Source organism: Haemaphysalis longicornis, unplaced genomic scaffold (assembly GCF_048455015.1).
Source record: "Haemaphysalis longicornis isolate Haplotype H1 unplaced genomic scaffold, Haemaphysalis longicornis Haplotype H1 scaffold_10, whole genome shotgun sequence".
NCBI classification, from domain to species: Eukaryota; Metazoa; Arthropoda; class Arachnida; order Ixodida; family Ixodidae; genus Haemaphysalis; species Haemaphysalis longicornis.
The window spans coordinates 135,444,618-135,460,846 of NW_027526204.1; the positions used below are offsets into that span (position 1 = coordinate 135,444,618).

General features: G+C 47.7%; 1 protein-coding gene across 2 annotated transcripts in view; it reads left to right on the forward strand.

The window, feature by feature from the left end:
* Edtp (Egg-derived tyrosine phosphatase) overlaps positions 1 to 16,229 on the forward strand; it is a 34,421-nt gene that overhangs the window by 12,658 nt on the left and 5,534 nt on the right. Inside the window, exons 8-19 of one of the 2 annotated variants that reach the window (XM_077690859.1) lie at positions 1,934 to 2,056; positions 2,947 to 3,020; positions 3,081 to 3,151; positions 5,559 to 5,636; positions 6,007 to 6,070; positions 7,228 to 7,390; positions 7,880 to 7,916; positions 9,570 to 9,634; positions 9,704 to 9,762; positions 10,132 to 10,267; positions 13,216 to 13,398; positions 15,065 to 15,175. In XM_077690859.1, the coding sequence (XP_077546985.1) occupies positions 1,934 to 2,056; positions 2,947 to 3,020; positions 3,081 to 3,151; positions 5,559 to 5,636; positions 6,007 to 6,070; positions 7,228 to 7,390; positions 7,880 to 7,916; positions 9,570 to 9,634; positions 9,704 to 9,762; positions 10,132 to 10,267; positions 13,216 to 13,398; positions 15,065 to 15,175 (1,164 nt within the window). The remainder of the gene's footprint in view (positions 1 to 1,933; positions 2,057 to 2,946; positions 3,021 to 3,080; positions 3,152 to 5,558; positions 5,637 to 6,006; positions 6,071 to 7,227; positions 7,391 to 7,879; positions 7,917 to 9,569; positions 9,635 to 9,703; positions 9,763 to 10,131; positions 10,268 to 13,215; positions 13,399 to 15,064; positions 15,176 to 16,229) is intronic. The other variant, XM_077690860.1, reaches the window with a different exon arrangement.

A 16,229-nucleotide genomic window follows, 5' to 3' on the forward strand; every position in this document is an offset into this window, starting at 1 on the left:
ACTCTGTCGACGAGTCCGATTTTCTTCGTGGTCAAGTACGCAGGCAGTTTTTTTTTTCTCTCCGGTCACTCTGTTTACATAATCGGAACCTTGCTTCTGGGGTCCATGCATTGATGTCAACATAGTGATTTCGAGCTTGTCACACCATTTCAAGGCAAGCAGAGTGTCTGTGTGGAAGCTTTCTATTTCACCCTTCTTCATCTTCCTTTTGAAAGAAGGCGGGCCCTTCCTGTTGAATCGCACAGTTCCACATGAACTTGTTTTGTTGCTCTGTAGAAATTGGCTTGTTTACCGATTGTCTGCAAACAGTGTCCTTTTCCAAGAAAGTCTGCCGGAAAGTCGGCAACAACAGAGCCCGCCTAACCGAGCTCCTTTCTTTTGGCCAGGCTAACTGCAGCTCCTGTACAAAGTAGAAACCTCGGTACATGCCCAGTTTTCACGTCGCGCATCATGAACATCTTCACTCCAAACCGGTGTCTTTTGAATGGTATGCACTGCTGGAATGATAAGCGGCCTCTCCAAGGCATCAGAGATTCATCTATGCATAAATCTTTGTATGGGAAAAAGGTCATGAAAATTTTTCCTGAATGGCCTCCATGACCGGTCTGATGGCCCTTAGGCGATTGGATTGTTCCGTTATCGAAATGAAGTGCAGGACGTGCAGCAGAACAACAGTGATTCACAGAAAAAATCTCCGAAAAAACGGAGTCACCAACATAGAGTCTGTCGACCAATAGTCCAGCAGGGTGTTCTTCTGCACCAGGCCCATAAGCAGCATTATTGTCAAGAAGCAGTGAAGCTCTGGCAGGTCCACGGCCACCGAGGCCCTGAGCTGCGATGCGCCGGAGTGACATGCACCTGCTTTTTCACTCCGGTACTTGTTGGTTTCCACGGCGATGAGCGACAAGAGTTCTTCATTGAAAAACAGTGAAATAATCCAATTCACTTGCTTCTGGCGGGAGCAGAGAGGCCGCAACCTGCCCTGATTGCGAGTTGTCAAAAGGTGACGAAAAGACGTGGCGAAAAATCGCCTCTGTCCCACCGGCGCCATCGCGTCTTGCCCGCTTTCGGAATGTTGCTGCTGCGCTGAGGTCGGGGGTCGAACTAGTCGAATGCAGGTCGTCGTCCAAAGGTCAGCTGTCCTCTTCTGGAGGAAAAAAACACTGTCTTCCGATTAAAACTCGGTGAATGGAGCGAAATTGGAGTCGGAAGTGTCGTCGCTATCGGTGTCAAGAGAATGGACAGTTCATTTGGCCTGAAGAGTTTGTTCAGCCTGCATCTGAAAAACTCGAAGGAACCTCTGTAAACAAGGCGAGCGAGAATATCTCATGAGCGTCGGTGATAAGCAAGTTAAGAACAGCGCCAATATAGATAGAAATCAACTTCCCCCTCCGCCCCTTCAAGGGAGTGCCAATAAAGATAAAAATCATTTCCTGTGCCCTTGTTGCAATCGCAGGACGAAACTGAAACCACGAAAGGGCATTGACACAGATCGCGCTATGTGCTGAAGCTAAAGAGTTCTGTTTATCTCCACAAGAAGGCAGCGCAATCAAATTTCAAACACTTTTTGTAAGTCCTAGGAGGTTCCAGTACCTCCCAGTGAGCGTGCATCGTCATTGGGGTGCGAAATTTCAAATGGAGGGTTGAAACCGTACATATACGGCAAAAATCCTCAAAGGGTTAAAAGTGGATTAAATCAGTCCAGGGACGTCCAGTCTGGATACAATGTTTTCTGAGGTGGAGTTGCAGCTCTGTTGCACACCAAGCCCTAACCCTCCTGTTTTTTTCCGTGTTGTTATCGCGCTCGCTGAAGCCAGTCTTCTCAATACGTATCGAGAGTTCAATTTTTGCGGAAACTGTAACCCCTGCCGTTTGGTGCCAGTCGATTCCAACTCTCCACTGCTCCCTGTTCTTCCCTGTTGTGGTTCCCCAGTTCGGGCCAGTGGGCGCTGTTTGACACCTATCGCATGGAAGACATCTGCCTGCTCAGGGCGCTGTCTGTCGACCACATCTGCGACTTCATGGTCGAGAACAAGAAGGTCAAGTTTGGCCTCAAGTGAGTGCTCTCTCTCTCTCTCTGTTGTGTGCTTGTTTGTTTGTGTGTTGTGTTTGTTTCTGTTTGTTTGGACTCCAATGGGAGCAGGCTTCGTCTTGGGAAGTAAGAGTAAAACCCACCGATAGCGATGCTGGTTACAGTGTATCGGGTGTAATGATGAACAGTCGTGCTTAACGATGTATGTTCGTAAATGTGGAAAAGGTCAGACCACTGTGCACTCTATCTGTGTGGCACCACCTAATCTTTTCAGCCCTTGGAAGGTAACAGTTAGTGGCTGCTGCCTTCATGGGGTCAAGCTAGCCCTAAAGGGAGGAACTGGCAACTGCCTGTCTTATCTTTTGCTGTCAGCTGGGGCAGGAAGCGGGTGTCTTTCCAAAGCTTTCTATGTAAAAAAAAGAAAAAGCCACGGCACAGCGTCATTATACTGGATGGAATGGACTGAATTCTCTGGGCTGCTGTTAATCACGAAGGCTTCGGTGATATGAAACCTGCTGGTCACTTAAAAAGAATGCAAACAAAGTCAAGGGGGTGATGTGGAAGTTGGAAGGCATTGGTCTTTCGTGGGGGTTGTGTTGAGTGCATGGTGTATGTTTCGGTTTTATTAAAAGCTGGATAAGAACCACCCAATGCCTCAAGTGATTTTTTTTTTCTGTCCAGCCTGCTTATGATATTTCAGGGTGGAGCTACGATTTAGAAATCGTGTTGTATGAATGGCACCATGCCTGCTACAAAGCATAAGCAATGGTTCACAATGAAGTTACTTGCTAGGCTTTGCAGCAATTCTCTTGTGCCCGTGCTTTCATTGAGAGGAAACTGTCTGGAAAGCTCTTTCCAAGGCTGTTTCTCAAACACTCTTTACACGACCGCTGTTGTTCCGCCCTTCTCCCCAGGGTGACGTCCTCCGAAAAGGTTGACAAGGAGAACCGTTACAATAACTTCACAATCTACAACCTTCCCTACCCAGGTAGGTACACGCGCACTTCAAGACTCGTGAACTGTTTGTGATGAATGCCTTGTTTTTCAGGCTGCGAGTTCTTCAGGCTCTACCGAGACAACTCCTACAGCGGTGAAGGACTTGTTTATGACTGGGATCAGGTGAGTCTAGCAACCTTTGTCACGTGACTAGGCGTGCCTCGGGACAAACCCCCAAACCGTGCCCTCAAGCAGTGAAGGGTGGTCGTGCTGATGCGAGGAAATCAAGTAGTGTGGAACCATTTAACACGTTTGTACTGTAACAGCTTTCAGTTCAAAACCCCCAGCACTTGTCCAGCCGCAAACATTGCTTTATTCAATGAGAAATTAAACATTGTAAGCCAAAATTTTAATTCTCCCTCTGAATCGCGTGTTTCGCGACAAAAGTTAGTATGTTGACTAAAGCTGCTGTGAACGGCGTAATGCTTTTTGTAGCCTTGTTTACCGTCTTCCTTCATAGATGATACTGCTCTGAGACCACTGTCTCCACTTGTTCTTTTTTTTTTTTTCGCATTGATAGTTCTTCGTGAAGGATCGGGTATGCTCAGCAAACCAGGTCGCGCAAGTGTGCGATGTAGGTTATGCCAGTTGGCCAGCAACAGGTCGGACAAGCTTAACCCTTTGAGGGTCGAATTTTTTCTGCAAACGCCACCCCCCAGGGTCGATTTTTTTTTTAATTATTGCTGATTTAAATTCTTCGGATGAATCTATTTCGAGAAAAAATTCTTAATTTTTCATTTGTGTTGTTACATATGTGTGGTTTATTCATGAGTAACACAAGAAAAATTTCAAATAAAAACGAGAGAGTAACAAGCCGGCACCTTTTGAGTGAATCAAAATCAGATAGACATCCTTCGCGGCCGCAAAAAGCGGGAAGCGCCCGGAGGACGATACCGAAACCAGCTGCTGCGCGCGCACAGGCACGCATGTCCGGATGCGGGAACGATAGTCGGCGCACCGCCCATAAAATACAAAAGGAGAAAAAGAGCCTCACCAATTTTTTGCAGGTGACCTTGGTCTGTGGCAGGTGCAAGAAGCGAGGCGCCCGGTGGGCAATACCCAGCGCGCCCCCTCGTTAGCAGATGCGCAAGCGATAGCCGGCGCGCCGCTGAAGTAAATCGTAAAAAAATAAAAAGAAGTCATCGGCGCAAGAAAAAAAAATTTGACGTATTTCCTAAGTGTGGCAGCACATGCCAAGCAAGAGAAGTTGGCGAAAAAGGCGCGCTTTTTAAAGATGCAAGTAATGCCGTACATGTACGTCATTGGCCATTTTGAAAGTGTTTGCCAATGCCGTACGTGTACGGCCGTGACCCTCAAAGGGTTAAGCTGCCCATTGGCTGTGCAGCTTCGTCCGGCATAGTGCGCACTGCACGCACTAGTGCTTATATGTTTACGTTTTTGTTAGTAACTTCCATTGTTTACCCCACCATATTTGCGGCAATAGCAGAATGCGTACGGAATGTGCGAACAATTTAAGCGTAGATAGGTCATTCTGTAAGCTTATAACCCCCTGTTTAATTCCCATTAGATTTTGTTGGCCTCGGCCGATCGCAACGAGCCGCCCGTAATGCATCATAAGTTCAGTGCGGAAAAGTAGCTAGGGAATTGCACACCTATTCTCTTTTTTTTTCCTAATTTTATCACTTGTTTGAGTGAAGTTTGTATTAAAATTGGTGTCGGTGTTATTATAACGAGGCAATCTTTCAATGAACCAAACTTGCATTTTGTCTTCGTGCCCCCCTTAAAAGCCCAGACTGCTTCGCTCAGCCTTTCTCATCCGCATTTCCACAAGCAGCCTGGGAAACGCGCTATGAACACAGGCCTTCTTTGGAAGAAGGGTCTTTCAAGAGTGTTCGGATGACTAGTCTGCATTAAAGTGTGCTCTCTTAACCTACTGCAATTGCGGAAGGGCCATCACAGCTGTGTCGAGCTCTGAACTGTGGGCTATCTGATGGTTCTCTTTTAGGTGTGGAGCACTTTAGGGGCCTGGCTTGTCGCCGTAGCTCATCCGGGGTCACGATATTTAGCCACCATTGTCACGCAGCATCTTGCACCCAAACAGAGGCTTTGAAGAGATCACCGCTTTCCCTGGTCGGGACCAAACCTGGGACCCGTGTGTTAAGAAGCCGATGTCAATCCCATTGCGCGCATGTCAATCCCAAGGCACACACATTCTTTATATGTGAAATGTTGGGGGTGATGTTTGCGCTGCGCCATTGGTAGGTCGCAATTACGTATATAATAATACAAAATAAGGGGAGAATTGTTAGTTACTGCATTAGATATCCCAAGCTAATGGAAACTCAATGCAGCATTTCTTTATGTAATGAATGAAAACTCAATGCAGCGTTTCTTTATATGCATTTTCAGAGGCCGCGGCACCCTGTCTTGACTACTTTTGGTATCATCACCAGGCTGATATTGAAACTGCTCAAGAGAGGGCGCCACAGCCCCTTTGATGAATCACTGCTCCGCACTTTACAGCTTTCACGTCGAGTGGAACTGTATTATTTTTCACTCCTGCACGCAGCATTTTGTGGATGCGGCGTTGAACGTTCCGGACAATAGCATCACTTCTCAGCTCAACATCAACTGGACCATGTACACGGCAAGTGCTGTCGATTACTTTTCGGGCAGGGGCAACAGAAAGAGCTTGTGTGCATTTTTTGTAGGTGTGTTAATATTTCATTTTAGGAAACTGCAGGAAGTCACTTCTGTGGGCTTTTTATTTATGATGTTTTTGAACTGCTTTAAAACTGACTGGCTCGCATAGTATTCTGTTAAAAGCTTACAGCCTGTGGATAGAACATTGGATATGGCTTAATGCTAACAAAAGCCACAGGGATGTCTGTCAGCTGATCTGTCTGCACTAAAAGTACCATCACATGTTGCGCCTGATGTTGCTTCCCACGAGAATAAGCAGTCTCTTACAGAGGCTATTTCGCCCCTCTCTAATTTCTTCTTTTATTCCTTTCTAGAAATGGGACGTTGTGGAGCTGACTCGAAACTACATGAAGCTTCTGCTGAAGTATATTTTTGAAGGTGAGCCCCCTCCCGTTCTTGTGTATAGCGAGCTTGTGTGCTTAAATTCAATCACATGGAACTCTATGGTGGTGCGGTGAAACTTGTCATTGTGGAGTGTTACCAGTGAGCAGAGGGGTTGATGGATGCAATTCTTAAACAAAAGGTAGGGATAATGCATTGAGTATCTGCAACGTATGAGTTACTTGTGCCAAGGAAAGTAGGTATGCTACCTGCCACTTGTGCGGTTAATGTTAACGGTGCACTAGATTTTGACCCTGGTACCACTTAATGTGCACCCCTCTGGTGATGCTAATTTTTCCATGCCATGGGCCAGGTACGGGAAAAGTAGCGATGCCTTTTGTATTCTGAGATTCCCAATGTTGTGGGCACCCCATTTGAAGGTTGTACGAAATGGCTTTACCTGGTAATTTCTTAGAAGTGTTGACCAAACACTGCAGAAATTCCAAAATTGAGATTTGATGTGCATCCAAAACCTTGCCGCACATTTTAAAAGCTTCAAAGTCCACCAGACGTGTGTTCTTGTGTATGAAAATAGCTCAGCTTTCTAGTAGAGGCTGTGAAAAGGTAGTGGGTGGCTGGAATTTTTGTTTTGAGCTGTTTCAGTATTAGGGATAGGGGTCAGACTACAGTTGAAATAGAACTCCATATGCTGTGCATGTTCAGTAATTGGGGAGAGCCTAGTTATTGGTTTGAAACTCTTAGATGTGTACAGTATCCGTTTTTATAACTGTTGTTCATAATGTCACTGCCTTATAATTGCTCCGTGTAATAGTCCCATCGAAAGAACAAACAATGGACAGTCGTACGCGTCTCTGAAATTCTGTGCACTCCATGCTCTAGAATGTCCAGTGTGCTCAACCACATCGTCTCCGAAAACTTGTTGCAGCCCCAAAATGGTTTTGTCATTTGGGTTGAATGCTTGCTGTTTCTTGTTTTCAAAAGACCACGTTTAGTTTATGTAGTCACCAACGTATTTAGTTGCAACTTTTCGTACATTTGTTTCATGGTAGGGATAAGAGGAAGAGGGTGCAAAGTCGATTCCCATTTCGAGGCAGCTGCATTTCGATGGAGCAAAACTATGAAGGCATTGGTTCTCCAAGGAGGTACCCCAGGGCTCTACACTGTGACCCCCATTGCTCCCCCCCTAATTGCAGGCAGCTCTGGCCTGCTGGTGCACTGCATCTCTGGCTGGGACCGCACACCGCTGTTCATCTCACTGCTGCGCCTCTCGTTGTGGGCGGACAACCGGATCCACCCGAACCTCTCCCCCCTCGAGATGGCCTACCTCACGGTTGCCTACGACTGGTTCCTCTTCAGGCAAGGGTGTTCTTTCCCTCTTCTCTGTTCCTCTCTTGACACGTACCTTCCGGCTTTGTGCAAAGAGGAGATGATTGGGTCGAGTCAGGGAAGCAACAGAGAGGGCGAGGAGGTAGGCTGTGCGACCCGTTGCTCTGTGCTGTGACATCTGGTCCCTAAAGTACTCTGCAAAGTAGCGACGGCCTTGGGCCGAACTCTTGTAGGACGCTGCTTGCGTAATGAAAGCGCTTCGCTTGTACTAATTGGGAGCCGCCGCACACGGAGCGCTCTCCTTATTAATTAACTAAAAGTTAATTAAATATAATTAAGGGTTAGTTAAATTAATTAAATGTTAATTAGCATTTTATCATGAACTATGCAGTTTATCTGGCTTTCAGCGAAAATGTGTTAGCATGGCATCGTCATTGCAGTTGCTGTCATCTTCACCCACTGCTGTGGGGAGGCGAATTGTGTGTTTGCTTACACGTCGGCTTTTTTCTCCACATGCAGCCATGATTTGCGTGACCGGTTGAGCAAAGGAGAGGAGGTGAGTTTCTTTCACACTTTCTGTTGTCGGGCTTGTTGGTAACAGGGTCAGTGATTGTGAGCCACCTGCATCCACCTGAACTTTGGGCCCATCTAAACATTCGTGCAGGTATCATTAAAACACATATTAACATCATGCTACACCTTTAAAGGAGCCATGAAGACAAAACACAAGTTTGGTTCATTCAAAAGATTGCCTAGTTAGAATCATACTGACACCACTTTTAATGTAAACTTAGCTCAGATAAGCTACATAATTATGAAAAAAGGGAATGGCCATGCGACCCACTCGCTCATTTCCCGCAACAGAACCTATGATGTTATACCAGCCAGCTCTGTGATTGGTGGAGGTCGGCAAAAGCAAACACAAATTAAAATTACGCAGAGCTTATGAGCTTGCCGAACGAGCTATTTGTGCTTAAATTTACGGCACATTCTTTTTAAAGCCGTAAAAATGGTGGGACAAACAGTGAAGTTACGAAAGCACACGTAAACATAGAAGTACCGATGCATACTGCTGTTGGTACTGCGCACACTATGCTTGGTTTAGATTTACAGCACTGCGGGGCTTTGGGGTTGTCTCAGACGACACTGGCCGATTAACCCAAGCAACGGTGTCTTGCGTGACCATATTTGTTGAGCGAGCACTGAGTTTCACGAAACGATTATTTTGCTCCTTGAACAGAAACAAGCCAGTTTTAAATATGGTCAAGGACAAACCAAAGGCAGAAAATGGCTTGCCACGGTATGCTGGCGCCATCTAGGTTCACTAACGATGAACAATGCTTCCCAATCGGCTGCAAAGCAGTCGATTCCTGTGATGTCATTGCAGGCCACGAAGACGCACGATTTAGCGGGAAAATCAAAATTTCAACTTAAATTAATTTCTCGGTGATTAAAGCATCGTTTCTATTCAAACAGACGCTGGGACACTATAAAACACAAAATTTTTTGAATAACACAAACTTGTATTTTGTCTTGATGGCTCCTTTAAGTTTCTTTGTAACAAACTATTTTGTAACGGGCAGCACAAATCTTGGAGGCTCCAAAGTAAGATGTCCCGTTACTGTTTTGCAGCATTCCAACTGTAAGAATGCACCCTGAATCTAGATGCTTCCGGCTATGTGCAAGCATAGTTTAGGTTACTATTCTGTACAGAAAATTCGTGTTACAGGCTACATAAATGAACTAGTCTTGGGGTTATTTGGTATCTTAAACAGGCCCGCCGTGGTGGTTCAGTGGCTAAGGTGGTGCGCTGCTGAGCACGACGACGCGAGTTCGATTCCCGGCCGCGGTGGCCGCTTTTCTGATAGAGGCGAAAAGAATAAACGCCGGTGTGTGCAAGATTTCGGCGCACGTTAAAGATCCCCAGGTGGTCAAAATTAATCCGGAGCCCTCCACTACGGCGCGCCTCATCGCCTGCGTTGCGTCGGCGCGTTAAACCCTACAATCGATCAATGATCTTAAACAGGGCTTGTGGCAGGGTGGTTCCCTCGTTGAGGTAGGTAACTTCTTTTAAATGAGACTTTATACGACCTTTCTTGTGGCACCTGATGTGGGCAATTCGGGTACCGTGAGATCACACGTCCATTCTTTCGAGGTGGTTGTGGGGATGCCTGCTACATGCCAGCTGTCTCTCTTCTTCTTTTTCCAGATCTTTTTCTTCTGTTTCAACATGCTGAAGCACCTGGACACCGAAGAGTTCTCCGTGCTCTCCCTGTGAGTGCTGTCGCAGTGTCTGCTGTGATGCGATTTCACACGTCCCCGTTCTCTCTGGTCCCCTTGCAGGAAAATGCAAAAGGAAAGGCGGAACACGTTGGATGGCAACTTTGAAGGCATTCTCCTGGGTGAGCAGTAATGCACATTTCTCTCCCTCTCTCTGTCTGTTTGTGTGTGTGTGTTGTGTGTTGTGTGTGTGTGTGTGTGTGTGTGTGTGTGGAACAAAATGCAAATATTCCTCGTGCATTGTGAAGAGTAGGTAGCCTTGTAATAAATTTTACCCTCACAAATTCCTTTTTGGTGGGCTGTTGAGTGTGAATTGTTGGCTGCTCAGGCCTCCTTTTGAGCCGTCTGCCGCTGAATGTTATCTTCTGCTTCGATGGGTAAACCTAGCTCAGTCTAAGGCGTCACTTTTTGCACGCAACAACCGACAAGTGGTTAGGAGTGGAGAGTGACGGTGTTGTCGCGTTCCTTTGTGTGTGTGTGTGCCTGTGCAGAGGAAGAGATGCATGCCAGCAACACAAGCCTGAACAGCAGCTGCAGCAGTTCGACGAGTGGTTGGAGCCAGGATGCGCCTCCGCTCTACTTCCCCGTGCCCCCAGACTCTGGCGACGAGAACTCCCTCAGCAATGGGCAAGTGGGCTCCTTTTTTCCTTTTTTTGACCTCCTTTTCTTTGCCCCATTGCCTCGGTGTGGGCAAGCGGTTGCATCGTTCTGGCAGCACAACACTCATTTTCGGAAACCGCACTGCTGGTGGGCCACAGTTCATTTTGCCACTTCCTACCCCATCTTGGCTGTGGCAGAACAGGCTTTTATTTTTATTTTTTTCCTTCCCTTTGATGCCAGATATAGAGTTGAACTTGGAAATAACGACGTTGGCAAAACATCGCAATTTTTCGTTACATGCAGGTTTTCAGTTAAGGCTCCCGTGAATGAAGCGGAAACGAAACCAGAGTTCTAGACATCAGCGATGGTGAACTTTTGCCGTGAGAAATTGGGCGAATTGCGCTTGCTCTGTTTTCCAACGAACTTAGCCCCGTATTCACAAACGTAACTTAAGTAATTGGCGAATTGCGCCTGCTGTTTTCCAACGAACTTAGCCCCGTATTCACAAACGTAACTTAAGTATCACTTTGGCGTTTTGTCACTTTTCGGTGCCTTGCCCGTTTCAACCACCAAACGTAGGCTGAAAGGGCGTCTTTAGCGACCTTCGTGCTCTTTGCCGCATTCAAAATTGTTAACAGGTGCTAGCTGGGATACTGTACCGGGCGGCGACGTTCTTCTTTCCGGCCAGCGGAGATGGCATTTAAAATTGTGAGCTTGTCCTGAAAAGACGGAACATCTCGTTTCCTGGCAGTAGAAATCATCACCGACAATCTGACACCACAGATGGTCGAGGAGATGTGCCACTGCACGCCGACAAGCAGGCCTAGCACCTCAAAAGTCTCAAATGGACACCACACTCACACTTGAAACACACAGTAGTTTGCGGTGCAGACGAAGTTCGCTAAATTAGTGCATTCGTCCAGCCGATTTTTCAGAAAAGGTGCAAAAAACAATGGCTTATCAGCGTAGTGAATTCGTTACATTAAGGTTAACCGCCGCAACGCCTTCGTTACATAGAGGTCGCAAACACATGGGTTTCAATGGGGTTGCCAATGGGGAATTGAAAACCTTCGTTAAATCCAGGCATTTGTTAGAGAGGTTCGTTACATCCAGGTTTAACTGTACCACCAAAACTGGGGGAATAGAACGTCACAGCAGAAGCCCTGAGAAGTCAAATATACTTGGAGGCCTGCACTACGCCGTGGTTCTTTGGCACCTTAAGCTCCCTAAATTTGAAGTTCATCATGTTTTGCACTGTGTTGCGTGTGTGGTTACTTTAGCGTTGTGTACTGGTTGCCATGGGCATGGCGTTTACCGTAAAAACCCGCGTATAATACGAGGTGTAATTCGGGGACAGCAAAATCAGAAAAAAAAGTTTTCATCCGCATATAATGCGAGGTAAAGAGCACAGAAAACATTTATTTGCCCTGCAGTTACCATTCAGTCATTGTCAGTTTTCTCTGGCACTGTCTCCCGACGTCCGTCCAGTCATCGTCAGGTTCGCTGCCGCTGTCTCCTGAAGTCGCCTTGTCGGAAATGTCTTCCCACAGAAAGTGGTCCTCAGTGCCATCAAGGGCGTTCGAGATGCCGCATTTCTTAAAAGAGAGACTGGCGAGCTCCTCTGGGATAATGGCCAACGCATCCGCGATCCAGCCACAAAGCACCGCTGGAGAAACTCGCGTCAGCCTTTCGGTAGCTGTCACTTACGGGTCTCCTGACCTCATTCACTCTTCGTAGCAGGACCTGATGCTGTCTTTGAAAGGCCTCTTTTATGCAAACGTCTAGCGGTTGCAGCTGGGATGTCATTCCTCCTGGCATGACAATGAGTTCGGTGCGGGGTTTGCTAAACAACTTCTTCATGCAATCGGCCTGGTGGCAGCGAAAGGCGTCCAACACGAGCACTGACGGGAATCCCCAATAGTGCTCCAGGCCGCCGCCACCACACAGACTTTATCGAGTCAAGCACCAGTTGCTTCCTCCGCCGGGTCCGCCCACGAATGCTGCCTTTGGTGACACCGAACTGCCGTCCTGCGGCGCAATTCCTGATGGTCTTAGCACATAAAATAACTTTTCTTTTAATTGCAGCCGAATACTGTTTTCATGCAATCGACATCGTGATAGACTTGCGGCGAACGTGCCGAGATCCTTCGCGTGGTAAAAACAATCAAAATGGCGCCGGCTGAGAGAAGCAGCAGCCAGCTAACGCCACCGCAAGATGGCACACCCTTCGCTGAAACCGAAAGTGCAAATTTTCGGCTGAAAACTTTGGGATCCACATATAATACGAGGCACAAATTTTACATAGTAAAATTTGGAAAAAAACCTCGTATTATACGCGGGTTTTTACGGTAGTCGATAGCGTGTGTGGCCCTGAACAGCTTTCTTAGCGACTTTTTTGTTGGAGATCATTCCTTTCCTCTTCAAGCTCTCACCGGAAGTATTAGTAAGGCACAGTAGATGCCAGGCCCTTTTGCTTTGAATTTTTTATTGCACGACATTGCACCTCTTCGCTCCCTTTTTGTTTTGCAACACCAGGATTCCCTTGGCTACAATGGGTGGGATCAAACCTGGCTTTTTGTTGCTTTAGTCTTGCCTGTGGATGAAGGGAATGGTGAAATGGACAGCTACAAAACAGGCGAGGCCTTCTTTTTCCCTTTACTTCACACAGAAGAACCCCTGTCGCTAATGTCAGCTCGCTAAATTTTGTGCGATTATAACGAAAGATTGGCGTCGTGTTCAACAGTGGTACACCTCGCCACTCTGTGACCGCAGCTGGAGGCTCAAGCTCTTAGTAGCAGCAGCCAGATTTCATGCACTTTATTCAATTGTTAAGAGCTCACACTTAGCGTGTTTCTCGGGCAGGGAGTTGGTGTCGCCTCATCGTCCAATCCTGGCACTACCGTGGCGATTACTTAATTGCTTCCACCACGCTGCCGCGCTCTTTGTGCCGAGGCCCCTCCCTCTTTCCACTGCAGGAACTACGTGTGCCTGGGGACAAACGGGGCGGTGACGCCCCCGACCATGACCAACAGCAGCGAGAGCACAGCCAGCACAGTGACCAACGGCCGGGGTGGCGCCCAGCCCCCCAGCAGCCCCATGGCCGTGCCTTCGACGCTGCGCAACCGCTCTGAGAGCTCCTCTTCCGTCAGCGCCGGCAGGTGAGGAGCTGCCGTGTGTCCCTTGCTTGTACACCTGCTTCTCTTTGCGTCTACAAGCTAAGCGGCTGAAAGTGTGGGCGATCTTTCGACGGTTGCTACTGCCAGTGTGGGAACGCAAACTGTTTTGGGGACAGTTGCCACTGGTGGCAGCACCTCTGCGTCCCTGCGACATCACTCTGCGATGCCTTTTCACTAATTCTGTACAGCGCTGCGAAGGATATTGGGTCTTTTGTCTAATAGGGAGAGCAATGCAGAAGCATCTGGTTACTGGTGCAGCAGATCTACCTGCAACAGTTTGCGCTCGCATGATGACAAAACAGACGGTGATCCTTTGCACTCTTTTTTTTGTTTTTCAACAATGTTTACACCATTTTGTTGCGCTTTCCGACTTCTGAAATGCTGCCTGCAATTAGTGAACTACAGTTTTATGGAGGACCAGTTTGAGGCTGCTCCTGATGCATGGCTCGCGTTCGCAGCTCATTGACTGAACGTACACATTGCCTATTGGGTGCATAACTCTGAAATGCCCATGTGCTACGACTTCAAAGTGAGATTTCGAGGAAAGAGGTTGTCCTGTTGGAACATGCGGGAATATGCCCACGTGCAAGTGTAAAAAAGAAGTGTATAGTCATGTTGGCCTGCACCAATACATTCATATCTCTAGCTTACTACTATGCCATGTGTGGGAGCAACAAGAATCTTGGTTAGCTTCAGAATGACCAGAAAGTAAAACGAGGGTCTAGCTTCTAGTTCATTTTCAGCGGTACAGTTTGTGATCGTGTGCATTGTGAGTGAATTGGTGAGGCAGGTAAATTTACTCTGAAGTGGAATTTAATTTGCTCTAATGTGTCTGCAGAGCTGGAGGGCATACCATGGAAGGGTTGACGTAATCGTGGGAAATTTTTCAGCCAGTGGAACGCCAGGTGCAGTAATCATTGTAGATCTAGAGGGTCAAAAAATGTCTCCCGAAGCAGTGGCACATCTGCCCAACAGAAATGTGCAATTTTTGCTGCGCATTCCTTTACCACAAAGTTTCCAGATGATCCCAACATGCCTGCCTCCCTCCCAGCTTGCTGGGCCATTAGTGCTCAGCTCTCCCATCTAAAAAAAAAAAAAAAAAAAAAAAAAAAGGAAACCCGCCGCGGTGGCTCAGTGGCTAAGGCGTTGCGCTGCTGAGCACGAGGTCGCGGGTTCGATTCCCGGCCGCGGCGGCCACTTTTCTGATGGAGGCGAAAAGTAAAAACGCCCGTGTGTACGAGATTTCGGCGCACGTTAAAGATCCCCAGGTGGTCAAAATTAATCCGGAGCCCTCCACTACGGCGCGCCTCATCGCCTGCGTTGCGTCGGCGCGTTAAACCCCACAATCAATCAAATCAATAAAAAAAAGGAAGAAAACCCAGCAGAATGCATATTTAGTGACGCAGCCATGACCGTAGCCTTTTTTTGTTGTTGTTGTTCATGGTGGTGATACAAAGTGTATCGAGGACAGTGTTGTGCCAAGCTGGCACTGGTAGGTGTACAAGCAGAACTGTGGTCTTCAACAAGTTAGGTAGCAGAAGTACAGGAATGATAGTCTCCCCATTCAGGCTGTCTGTTCTCTCTGCCCCCTCCCCACTTTCAATCGTTGTGCCCTTCTTTTTTTGTGTGCTCCCCCCCGCACCAACAGTTGGCAGATCATCAACGGGACCGGGTCTGTGCGGAGCTCCGCATCAGCCCGGGATTCTCCCACGGCTTGGCCGGAGCTCAACCGCAACTCCTCCAGTAGCCGGAGTAGCTTGTGAGAGACAATCACTGTTCACCCCTATGCCCTCCTCTTTTCGGGTTCTCTTCTTGCGCTCTTACTCCTTCTCGTTGCTCGACTCTGAAACCCCTGCATCCATCCTGTGTACCATGCACTTTTTCCTGCCTGGCTTCGAGCAACTGGCTTTTGTGTCGCTTGTGCTCGATTTTTCCTCCTCTTCGGTTCACCATTATGTTGGGAAGCTGTCTTGATTCATTGTGGTTTGTGAATGTCTCTGCTCCCTTTCCTTGCGTCTGTTGGGCCCGTGCTTAATCCCTTGCTGAGCACCTTTCCACACCCCGCCCTTTGAAGGACACTGAATTTGGTGCATGTTGGGAAGGCTTTTGTTCTGTAACCACTGTGATAGCTGCCTCTTAGCCCTTGGAGTTAGTTTATCTGATGTGCAGTAGCGAGCAGTAGCATTTTCTTCGAGGCTTTCGGGCACCCACAAGCATTGGCCTCTTTCTTGGCACACTGAAACCTCTTGGCCTGAAAGCTGCATGGAGGCAGACCTCATTAGTGCAAGTGTGTCGAGACTTGAAAGAATTGAGTCTCGGTGGGAAGTTAAGCATCCATGCCAACTGGGAGTTGTGGAAGTGAAAACGCGCAACCCCTATGCATTTGTGAGAGCTTTGGGCTAGATGCACTGCCCTGTAGAATTGCCATGCACTGCCTGTCCAGATGGCAAATCGTGCAGCTCAGAGCCACATGCCTTCGTGGTGGCTTGGGTACCGCCAATGGTGCATTCTATTGGGCCTTGGCGAGGAACGAGTCAAGGTTCAGGCAGCCCCAGTTTGTGTTGCCGCTTGCGTATGTCGTGCGCCATCACGTGGTAACTGCATCGTCGCTGTGCATGGCCTGTAGACTCGAAATAGATAGTATTCACGTAAAAATTTAGTGGGTGATTTCTTCACTTGACAACACTGAAAACTGCCATGACAGTGCCCGCCATGTCTGCGCATGAGTCTGCATCTCTCAGTGAAAAAAAAAAAAAAAAAAACTGACCCCGGCATTCGGCATCTTCGCCATTACCGCCTGATTCTAAGTCGTG